Consider the following 12315-nt stretch of genomic DNA (forward strand, 5'->3'; position numbering starts at 1 on the left):
AGTCTACCAGCCAATCAACTGGAGGAGCCTCCTATGGTCTGGGAGGAGACAGGAAGGAGGAAAGGGAGCCTGCGCAGAGAGCGCGGGCCTTTTTGGCTTCCGGACTTGATGGTGGTGGCGGCAGAGGACTTCACAGGAGATTTGAGGAAAGATAGGAATGCCAGGCTGTTAGAATTCTGTTCTCAATCTTTTTCTTTCTATTTTCCAATAAACCCCTTAAAAACCCTAAACTCATTTTTTATCATGATTTTTGAGTCAGTTTCCCCCAAACTGGGGGAACACATTAGAATCCACATTTAGATCTTAAATTACACATATAGCCATTCCCCAATTGATGGGCATTCCTTGATTTCCAATTCCTTGGGCCACCACAAAAGAGCTGCTAATAAATATTTTTTGTATAAATAGCTCTTTTTCTTTCTGGGGGGTTTCATCCTGCTTTTACAAAATCTTTTCCCCTCAAGTTATAGACTTTTTGTTCCTCCAATGAGTATTTACTATTTTGTCTAGTTCTGCTTTTCCGGTTCTTTTGTAGTTTAGTATAGTATTAAGTATGTAAATTACTTTAGTAATATCACTTTTATTGGTATATCTCAACAATGAACAATGAATATCCTACAATTATTTAAATCATCTCTTTATGCATGTTGTAGTTTTTTTTAAATGTGCTTTCCTTTTTAAGGATTTCCTCATGGATTTTGTTTTTCTTATGTAAAATTTTTTTTTAGGATTTATTTTATATCCTGCTAATTTACTGAAGCAGTTGTTGCCATTAGGTTTTTTTCCCTGTTTCTCAGAATTTTTTTTAGTAAGCCGCATCATCTGCAAATGGGGATGATTTTGTCTCCTGTGAAAATAATTATAAACCTTTAAATAATATCTGTTGCTAGCATTTCTAGACCTATGTCAAGTTATAGTAGAGAGAGAATGTCTTTGCTTTCCTCCAATCTTTACTGGAAAAGTTTCAGGTATTTTGCAACTACAAATAATACTTTTAGATAGATGCTTTTTACCATATTAAAATAATCCTATGTCTATGCTTTCAGCTTTTGAATATAAATACTATTGTACTTTATCAAAGCTTTTGGGGGTTTTTTGCATCTACTGATATAATCAACAGTTTGGGGTTTTTTGTTTTTTTGGTGTGCAATGAGGGTTAAGTGACTTGCCCAGGGTCACACAGCTAGGGGTATTTTGTTTTTTAATAGAACTCATATTTTTCCTAATATTGAACCCCCTAATATTCCTAATATTGATAATATTCCTAATATTGAACCATTATTACCAATATAAAACAATTTGGTCATAATTTTTATGCATAAAATAGATGTATATAGAGATATACACACATATATATACACACAAATATTCCATATATGCAGGCACACATATACATATTAAATAGAACTTTTATTGCTATAGTCATCTTGCTGAACTTTTATTTTAAATTCTTTATTAAGTAGTGATATAGGTCATATTTCTCTTTCTTTGATTCATTCCTCCATGGCTTAGGCATACTTATATTTGTCTCATAAAAAGGAGTTTAGTAGTTTTAAGAAAATAACTTGAGAATCATATAACATTAATTGCTCTTTAATATTTCATAAAAGTTACCTGTAAATCCCACTCAGGCCAAGGGTTCTTTTTCTTTGGCTTTTCTTTTATTTACTTGTTTGATTTTCATTTTATAAGGACTAGGAAAAGATCTTTTATGTTGTTAATTTGTATGCTTTTAATTTTTCTAAGTAATCCTTTTAAATTGTTTTGCTAGTATATAATTGTGAATAGTAGGTTCTGATAATTATTTTTATTTCTTTAATGATTAGATTTCCCTTTAATAATTTTTTATTTTGGCAATTTGATTTTTCTCCGTTTTGTTCAGGTAAGCGAAAGGTCTGTGAATTTTAATATTTTTAAAATAACTACCTATAGTTTTATCATTTTTATTCTTTTCCTTTTTTCCTTTTATCTTTTTGCTATCCATTCTAGATCCTAGAAACCATTCTGACATCCAGGACATTCTTTCTCTTTTTCCTGATGAGTTTAATGCAGCTCTTAGTTTTATTAGTTCAATGGTTTTCTTCCTTTCAATTTTATTAATTTCTCCCTTGATTTTTTCAAAATTTCCAACTGGTATTTAATTGGGGACTTTTAATTTCTTTTTTTCTAATTTTTTAGTTGCATGCCCAGTTCATTTATCTGTTCTTTATTTTTATTGATGTAAACATTTAGAGATATAAATTCACCCCTAAGTGCTGCTTTGGCTGTATCACAAACTTTTGTATGTTGCCTCATTGTCATTTTCATTAATGGAGTTATCTATTGTTTATAGGATTTGTCCTTTGACCCACTCATTCTTGTTTTGTTTGGGTTTTTTGTTTGTTTGTTTGTTTTTTTGTTTTTTGCGGGGCAATTGGGTTAAGTGACTTGCCTGCGGTCACCACAGCTAGTAAGTGTTAAGTGTCTGAGGCTGGATTTGAACTCCTTAGTCCAGGGCCGGTGCTTTATCTACTGCGCCATCTAGCTGCCCCTGACCCACTCATTCTTTATAACTAGGTTATTTTATTTAGTTTCCACTTAATTTCTAATATATCTTTACATGGTCCTTTATTTAATGTAATTTTTATTGCATTATGATCAGAAAAAAATGCATTTAATATTTCTTCCTTTTTGTATTGGATTGTGAGGTTTATGCCTAATTACATGTTCAGTTTTTGTGTAGGTGCTGTATATCACTGAGAAAAAGATATATTCCTTTTTATTCCCATTCATTTTTCTCCAGAGGTCTGCCATAACTAACTTTTCTAAATTCTATTCACTCCCTTAATTTCTTTCTTGTTTATTTTTGTGATTAGATGTATCTAGTTCTGACAGGGGAAAGTTGAGGGACCTCCCCACCAGTACAGTTTTACTATTTCCTCCTGTAACTTATTTAACTTCTCCTTGAAACATTGGATGCTCTACCATTTGATGCATATATATTTAGTGCTGAAATTATTTGTCTCTGGCTACCTTTTAGTAAGATGTATTTTCCTTCCTTATCTTTCTAATTAGGTTTATTTGTGGCCTTGCTTTGTCTAAGATCATGATTGCTACCGCCGCTTTGTTTTTATCTTCAGCTGAAGCAAGGCAGATTTTCCTCCAACCCCTTATCTTTACTGTGTTTCTGCTTCCAAATGTGTTTCTCCTAAACAGTATATTATAGGATTCTAGTTTTTAATCTGCTTTATCTGCTTTCATTTTATGGGTGAGTTTGTCCATTCACGTTCATAGTTACATATGTCTCCGTCTCTGTTTTTCTCTGTTCCCTTTCATCTTGTCTCTCCTCACCAGTATTTACTTCTAACCACAGCCTCCCCTAATCCATCCTTCCTTCTGTTAGTCCCCTCACTCTATAGGATGATAGATTGTCTGTTATTCTGTTTGAGCCAATTCTGACAAGAATAAGATTCAACAATGCCCCCCCTTTTCTCTCTACTGTAATGTCTTTTGTGCCTCTTCATAGTCAGATAATTTACCCCATTCTACCTCTCCCTTCCCTTTTCTCCAAGTGCAATCCTCTTCTTACCCTTTAATTTTGTGTGTTTTTTGGATATTGTGCCATCAGATTCCAACTTACACTAGTACCCTTTTTTTGTGTATAATACTCCTCCTAACTGCTGTAATAGTGATAAAGTTCTTAAGAGTTCCAAGAATCATCTTCTTGTATAGGTATGTAAATTGTGTAACCTTATTGAATCCCTTGTTTTCTCTTTCCTGTTTACTTTTTTTATGCTTCTTTTATTTATTTATTTCTGTGTGTGTGTGTGTATGTGTGTGTGTGTGTGTCTATGTGTGTGTGTATGTGAGCCAATTGGGGTTAAGTGACTTGCCTAGGGTCACACAGCCAGTAAGGGTTAAGTGGCTGAGGCCAAATTTGAACTCAGGTCCTCCTGACTCCAGGGCTCTATCTACTGCACCACCTAGCTGCCCTTTATGCTTGAGTCTTCTATTTGGAAATTAGATTTTCTTTTCAGCTTGGTCTTTGCGTCAGCAGTGTATGAGAGTCTTCTATGTCTTGGAATATCCAAACCCTGAAGGATTATACTGTTTCATAGGACAGGTGATTCTTGGTTGTAATCCTAGCTCATTTGCCTTCAAGAATATCATGTCAGGGGTGGCTAGGTGGCGCAGTGGATAAAGCACCGGCCCTGGATTCAGGAGTTCCTGAGTTCAAATCCAGCCTCAGACACTTGACACTTACTAGCTGTGTGACCCTTGGGCAAGTCACTTAACACCATTGCCCCGTAAAAAAAAAAAAAAAGCATCTCATGTCAGTATCAATTAATATAGAAACTGCTAAATTCTGTATAATCCTGACTGTGGCTACATGATATTTGAATTTTTTCTTTCTGGCTGCTTGCAGTATTTTTCCCTGACCTGGAATTGTGAATTTGGCTAGAATCATTCCTAGGAGTTTTGGTTTTGGGATCTCTTTCAGGAGGTGGAGTCTTTCAATTTCTATTTTACCCACTAGTTCTAAAATATCAGGGCAATTTTCCTGTATAATTTCTTGAAATATAAAATTTTATATATATATATAATATAAATATAATATTTTTTGATCATGGCTTTTAGATAGTACGATAATTCTTCAAGTATCTCTTCTCCGTCTAGTTTCCAGATCATTTGTTTTTCCAAGAATATTTCACATTTCTTCCATTTTTTTCATTCTTTTGATTTTGTTTTATTGTTTTGTTGCTGCCTCATGGAGTCATCAGTTTCCATTTGCCCAATGCTGATTTTTAAAGGATTATTTTCATCAATGAGTTTTATATCTCCTTTTCCATTTGGCCATTCTACTTTTTTTTTGGGAAGGGGGGGTGTTGGCAGTTGGAGTTAAGTGACTTGCCCAGGGTCACACAGCTAGAAAGTGTTAAGTGTCTGAGGCCGGATTTGAACTCAGGTCCTCCTGACTCCAGGGCCGGTGCCCTAACCACTGCGCCACCTAGCTGCCCGCCAATTCTACTTTTTAAGGAATTATTTTCTTTTGTGAATTTTTGTACATATTTTTACATTTTTGTGCTTTCAAGCTATTGACTAATTTTTCATGGTTCTCTTACATCACTTTCCAACCATTTTTCTTCTACCTCTCTTATTTGATTTTTAAAATCCTTTTTCAGCTCCTCTAGGGGTTCTTTTTGGGCCCGAGATCAATTCACAAATTTCTTGAGATTCACATGTAGGCATTTTGAAATTGTTGTCTTCTGAGTTTGTGTATTTATCTTCCCTGTCACCACAGTAACTTTCTATTATCAGGTTCTTCTTTTTTCCCTATTTTGTGTCTTTTAGATTTTGGCCCTGCTCCTGAGGTGGAGGGGACACTAACCCAACCTTCTTGTGCTTGGATAGTAGAGCCATAGGATCTGGCCATTGGTCTGCTGTACCAAGAGACCAGGGGCCCTCAGCTCTCCTGTGTCAGGGCCATGGAGCCTCATAGCTAATGTGCATGTGTCTCAGGGCCTTGCCAGGACCCAGGCTGCTCACTAGCTTGCATGGATACCACCTGCACTGGACTGCATTACCCATTGTCTTGGGCTGGGAAATTTTTTTTCCTTGTCCTTTTGTTGGTTCTGCTGCTCTATTTTGAGGCATTATTTTATAGTTGTTGACAAGTGACTTTGGGAGAACTCAAGAATTCCTGCCATACTTCACCATCTTGATTCCACTCTCAATTTCCTTTATATGAAAATTATTTTTAACTAATATTGTTAAATATTTGCGTTGAAGAGTCAAGCATGAATTTTGGTTTGCTCAAGCAATACTTTATCATTTGCATTCAAAAGTTCTATGCAGTTTTCTCATATTTCTTGCAGAATCATATTGAAGTTCTTCATGTTTTTAGAGAAGACCTACAATCCTTATTTACCTCTGCTTATTTTATCTTCAAGTTCATTCACTCTGACTTATAAAATGAATGGTTAAAGGCCTTTTTTTGGGGGGGGTTCTCCTGCTAACTTTTTTTGTTTTTTATTTTTGTGTTAGACTCCTCTGCCTCTCACAAGCATCTCCTCTGCCTTTTTTCACAATCTTACTCTGGACTTATTACTTAATTAGCTACAGTAGATTTCCTTTCCTTCAGGCTTTCTCCTTCCTTTCTGTACTCTTCCCCATCCTCTTTCCTGTTCCTTCCAGGTCAGACATCCATCCTATCATTCTGTTGAGATACCCAAATGCATATCTTCTTAATATGTAAGTTGGAGAGTTATGAATGTTTTAACTATAGCAATTGTTGAAGACCATCTTTTAAATCAGTTTTGGATCTCTACTAGTAGAAGAAATATCCACATCAGTAAATTTACAGATCTGTTTGGTGTGGAAAATGAAATTCTATATCCTTTGTATTAATGTTACTTTGTTAATGATGTGTTTCTTTCTCATTGTCAAATTTCTGAAAAGAGGTATCCTTGTAATCCATTATTTTCAATAGAATGTATATTAATGCCTAGAATTGAAAAGATGTGTACCACATTTTAAGATTATATGAGATTAAAGAACTTTACCTTGTTATTCACATACATGTAGACTTCTAGTTTGTACACAAATATAGGATTATTTTTTAAAATAAATATGCTTTCCCCAGTTGTGAAATGAGGATGGAAGGAACCCCCACAAGAAGAGACAAAGGTTACTGTGTTAAAATACTAGTAATATTGGTGGTATTTTATATGATGTAAATAGAAGTGCATGAAATCATACTCTGGGAAAGAAGATGGCATTAACATTAAAATTTATATTGTGAAATTTCTGGAACAGATGGGACAAGAAGGACCGAATGGAACAGTAAGGGAATCCTCAGGCAAGGTGTACAATCTAGGAGTAGAATTTGTTGTTTTTTGTTTTGTTTTGTTTTGTTTTTTAAATCAAATGCAAGTGGCAGCTAGGTGGCACAGTGGATAAAGCACTGGCCCTGGATTCAGGAGGACCTGAGTTCAAATCTGCCCTCAGATACTTAACACTTACTAGCTGTGTGACCCTGGGCAAGTCACTTAGCCCTTATTGCCCTGCCCCCCCCCAAATCAAATGCATATGTTTTAGAGTAGAGGTTCTTAATTTGGGATCTATCCATTGGTTTCAGAGATTCTTTGAATTTGGCAAGGGAAAAAAATTGAATTTTTATTTTCACTAACTTCCAACTGAAATTTAGCAACAAATCACAATAGTATTAAAAAATACATTTTTTTACCAGCAGAAATTTTTTCAGTATCACAAATACCTTGAAATATAATTTACACTTATTGCTACTTTGAAATTAATATAGCTGTTAGACCCAATAATAAGGATAACTCACATTTTACAATACATTTTGATAGCTGTCTTTCAGTATAAATGGTTTCCTTTGTAATCCAATGTATTTTGTGCATTTAAAAACATTCTGAGAATGGGTCCATAGACTTCACCAGACTACTAGAGACATCTATGACATACACAAAAGTTGAGAACCTCTTTTTCAAGAAAAATAGATGGATCACCTAGACTGTAGAGATTAAGTGACTTGTCCAAAGCCAGACAACTCAAGATAGGACGTAAAACTGATTTCCCCTGATCCAAAGCTGCCTCTTTTTCCATTATACCATGTTTGTTTGTTTGAATTACATGTTGATATAGTTTTTTTCCTAATTGAATCTCTTAGATGGTGCTTTTCCTCTGCCCACCCCCACTCATGTTTTGGCATAAATAACACCTAAATGGGAATAGAAAACGAACTGTAAACACCAAAGAGAAGATTCTATTCTCTTCTGTTAGTGCCCCCAAAAGGCCCCCCACAGATGTATTTATTTAATGGCTACTCCTTTTGAACTTTTTAAGGAATCACTGGCCATTGAAAGCAATTGTTTTTACTATTCATATAAAGGATATAAAATATGGTGAATGCATTTGACCACAAGTTCTGGGCAAGGTAGCCCTAGAAAAAACTGTGTCTTAGCATGAGCTGGCACCCAAGAGCCCAAAGTCCTTTTACTTCTTGAGGTTTCCAAACTTTTCAAACATCCCTGCCTTGCTACCCCTCCCATTACCCCATCTTAAAAGAAACATGAGATGTGCAAATTTAAAGAATCCAGCCCAGATGTTCACATGTATTATTTTTGTCCAACCTGTGGTAGAGCATTCCGATATATTGGTCTGATCAGTCACAGTTAGACACACTGTAACTTGACTTTAACATAGTAATGTCATTTTGGTCCTCTCTGAGAACAAAGGACAACAACCGATTTCCCTATCCAAGAGTGCCTTCTGTGATAGCAGCTGGATTTCTTTTATTATTCCCATAGAATCCTGCTCTTAGTTTGCTGCAATGTTAAAAAGCTATCTGGAAAACTAATTTGAGCTTAAGTGATATAATGGCTCTAATTTTCATACTATTTGGTTGATGCCTCAGTTCCTTTCAAAGGCTAGTTGGGGAGAAAAGAGTACAGAAACCTCTTAAGTACCTATTAAATCACACCATTTATGCAATTGGCCTCAATTGTAGATTTTACAACTCAAATCATCTTAGGAATCAAGTTTGTTTTTCTTTAATTTGGCCAACCAACAGATTTTTCTAATTATTTCTTATAGATGGATATTCCTATGAAAAGGAAGCAATAGAAAATTGGATCAGCAAAAAGAAGCGTACAAGTCCTATGACTAATCTGGTTCTTCCTTCACTGATACTGACACCAAATAGGACTCTGAAAATGGCCATCGATCGCTGGCTAGAAACTCATCAGAAATGAAACTGTGTGAACTAACTTAGGTACTTACTAATTCCAATGAGGTAAAACTTTAGCAGCTTTAAAGGAAAACATATATGAATTTTAAAAGTTATATCCAACAGAGAGAAGGTAAGCTAAGTTTTGTTTAGCTAAAGTTCCTATATTTTGTCTTCTAAAACATATTATGAATTAAATTGTGTATCTAACATTTATGTTGGCATTTTTATACAAGTACAAAGCAATCCAATGAACATATACAAAAGTAAGGTTTCTTTTGAAATTAGATAACAAATGTAACGAATTGTTATTTGAGGTTTTTATGCCTCAGTGCACACTGGCCTGGGGCTCCACAAACCGCACGGTACTCCACCCACTGGTTGTAGCTGTTGCCATGGCGCTAGCACCTCACGTCATCACTACTCGCTGATGCCTACAGGAGCCTGGCAAAATTATAATGATTGGAAGCCTAGCAAGGGCAGTCATGCAACTGTCAGAGCGGCCATCCCATTGGCTGGGACTGTGTGGGGTTTTTCTGTGATTGGGGGAGGAGAATTGGGCATTCTAGCTGGACAGGAGTTCTGCTGAGTATTCTCAGCTGATTCCTGGGCAGTGGTATTTTTTCAGGTTGTATAATTTCCCTTTCCCCATTTTATTTCCTTTCCCTTGATCCTACTCATCCTGTTTGTGTGGTTTTTTTTAAGTTCATTCTTGTTAAATAAATCATGCTGTGTTTTGAGGGAGGCTGCCAGTCTCCTTCCTTGCACCAATATTGTGGCAAGCCACTTAGCTAACACTCCCCAATTAAAAATTGGTCCCCACACAATTAATACCTTAGCAACAATTACAGTAGCCAAGTTGGCTCCTCCATAGGTATTTGAATCAAATATTGTTACAAGTACCACTCTAAAGAAATCCTCATTGTAGCATTGGTGGCCCATGTTGAGCAGAACTGAACAAATATTAATTTGAACTCTTTCTGATGAAAATTATATTAATACTCTAAATTAAATGTCACACAGTATTTTGTGAGAGTGTGTGTGTGTGTACACAGTTTCATAGAATCTCAGGTTTGAAAGGGACTTCAGAGGTTGGCCCATAGCCTACCTGAGGAAGAATTTAGGAAAGCCCTATCAGTTCTGATTAATTTAGCAAATTAATTACACTAAAATCTATGGTTTGTCACTGAAAATGTGGTTAATAGTTGGGAAAGAACTAATTATCAGGTTTTCTACAAAAATCAAGTCAGATTGAAAAGTTACTCAAGCACACTTTGGAGGAAGTGCAAAACATGTCATGTTATTTTCCTGTTAGAGTTTATGAGGACATTATAATATTTAAAATTGGTATTTTATATTCTTTTTCCCACAAAGTGCTATTGACTCCAAATTTGTGGGCAAAGAACTTTTCTACATGACAGCCTTTGGTCTCTTCACTTAGAGAAGACTTGCCCCAGTGGGGAATTTTGGGTTCAAAGAAGCTAGATTTGGGTGTAAGATTTTTCTTATTCTAAAGGAACCTTATGATTTCTTGGTTAATTTGAGTGACTTTCACATTTTTAGTGAAATTTAGCTTTTAGTGGGCACCATTGACTCTGGTGGCAATATGCTGTATAAATAGATGATAAAACGTAAAGAACACAGGACCTGGGAGTTAGAAGGTGTGATTCTAGTTCTGGATTCAGCATTTACCAATTGAAAGATTGTAAGGAGATCATAACCTCTCTTGGCCAGTTTTATTCATCTTTAAGAACATGTAAATTAAATTAAACTAAATATCCAACTTATAGGTCTATGATGAGAAAAGTTCTATGTCGTTGTACAAAATAAAAAGGAAGACTACATTCCTCTAAACCTGTCCATCCTCTGTAAGGCTATATTAAATAAGCTTCATTTCAAAAAGAAGGAAAAAATTAAAGCCTACCATTGTTCTTAGGTCAGAAAGCCTTTTCCCTACCTCTAAATTAAGAGCTAACAAAAAACATTTAAACCATCAAAAGATATCCACCTACAGAAAGAAAACCCTAGGGAAAGCAGCTTAAAATGTGGAAAGCAGATCACCTATAAAATATTATTATAAAAATCATAGCTCCTATTTTGTGAATCTAGTGGAAGAAATTCCTATTCAGGAATAAAATCTCATTTACAACAGATTAAATTCACATATACAGCTACTGTTGCATTCCAGCATTTTACTAATATAATTCTTCTTAATTCCTTTTTAATATCACTAGTTGCAGATCATGCTTCTTTCAAAGGAAATTATAAGGTATTGTTCACTACCTGAAGAATCAACCATTAATGAAAAAGCATTTCTAGGGGACTTGTAGTGTTTGGTTTTGTTGTGGTGGTTTTTTAAGAGACTAGATTTGCTTTGCGCAAGAGAATGTGACTACTTAATATGTGCAATAGGACTAAATAAATGTTATTCTAAGCGACACTGAAACTAAAAATAATAATTATAGAACCTTTTATTTTATCTGAGCAGACAGAACCATGAGTGCTTTTAACCAAAGAATGAATGAAAACCACAGGTGTGTCAGACTCCATTTTATTCAATTTGAGGCAACACAGGTGGCCTCATAAAAAGAAAATTGAGTCTTACCTTGCTTCCGGAAAATGTATATGATATGAGGGAGCAGGGAGTTCACTGAGTAGCATACTGTTGAGTTCCTCCTGGGGCCTGCATTTTGTGGAGGGACCCAGATTGGCCAACCTTTATTCTCTATGTGTATACTTTCTTCCTGCCCGTGTCCCGTCCCCCCCCCCCCCCCCCCCCCCCCCCCCCCCGCCAGCTTTTCAGCTCCCTTTTGTGTATTACCTTCTACCATAAGAACATAAGCTATGAGGATAGGAACAGTTTTCCCCCTAGCTCTTAGCACAGTTCTTGTTACATATTAAGTGCTTAATAAATATGTCTTCTCTTGTCTAAGACAACTTTCCATTATCTATCTATATGACAGAAAGTTTTTTATGTGCCTCTGTCTTCTTTTAGAAATCTTTATTGAAAAGCAGCTTTAAAATTTATTCCAAAGTAATTTCTTCAACAAAACTACTGAATTTGCTGGATATTTTAAAAAATCACCTTGAACCAATGTAAACTTGGCCTTTGTCATCTAATATGTAAATAAATAAGAGGTGATTTGGAGATATTTTATTATTACAACTGACCAAATGAATGTAAAGATCAAGTTCAAGTCTGTGTATCAAAACTTTATCTTTTAGTAGCACAGCTTGCCATTTACCCTTGGTCATACTTTACTTCAAAATTAAAATTCATGTTGGTATGAAGACAAACATTTTCAGATGAAGCATATTGTAATAGAAATGTGCTAAAGGCAAACCTGTGACAGTAACACTCAGTTTTCTGTGTGTTTTGGCAAAAATGATTGAGGGTTGGAGTATTACCCATCCTGTTGCCAGTCAAAACAGACATTAAGATTTTTTTGGCACAACTAGAAAGTGAAATAAAGATTTGATCTATAAAAAATGTATTTCAGAGGAACAGAGACCCAATATCAATGTTCAGCTTCTAGAACTTCTGTAAGGCCTTGGGAAAGTAACAGAGCACTCAAAGTTAAATC

At 35.4% G+C, this 12315-nt stretch overlaps 1 protein-coding gene across 2 annotated transcripts in view; it reads left to right on the plus strand.

Annotated features, from left to right (window-relative positions):
- Positions 1-9128, plus strand: part of WDSUB1 (WD repeat, sterile alpha motif and U-box domain containing 1) — a 47708-nt gene extending 38580 nt beyond the window's left edge. For both annotated transcript variants that reach the window (XM_043995673.1, XM_043995674.1), the window contains exon 9: positions 8599-9128. In XM_043995673.1, the coding sequence (XP_043851608.1) occupies positions 8599-8756 (158 nt within the window). In that variant the 3' untranslated portion in view covers positions 8757-9128. The remainder of the gene's footprint in view (positions 1-8598) is intronic.
- The last annotated feature ends 3187 nt before the right edge of the window (positions 9129-12315 follow it).

This window comes from Dromiciops gliroides, chromosome 3 (genome assembly GCF_019393635.1).
Source record: "Dromiciops gliroides isolate mDroGli1 chromosome 3, mDroGli1.pri, whole genome shotgun sequence".
Lineage (NCBI taxonomy): Eukaryota > Metazoa > Chordata > Mammalia > Microbiotheria > Microbiotheriidae > Dromiciops > Dromiciops gliroides.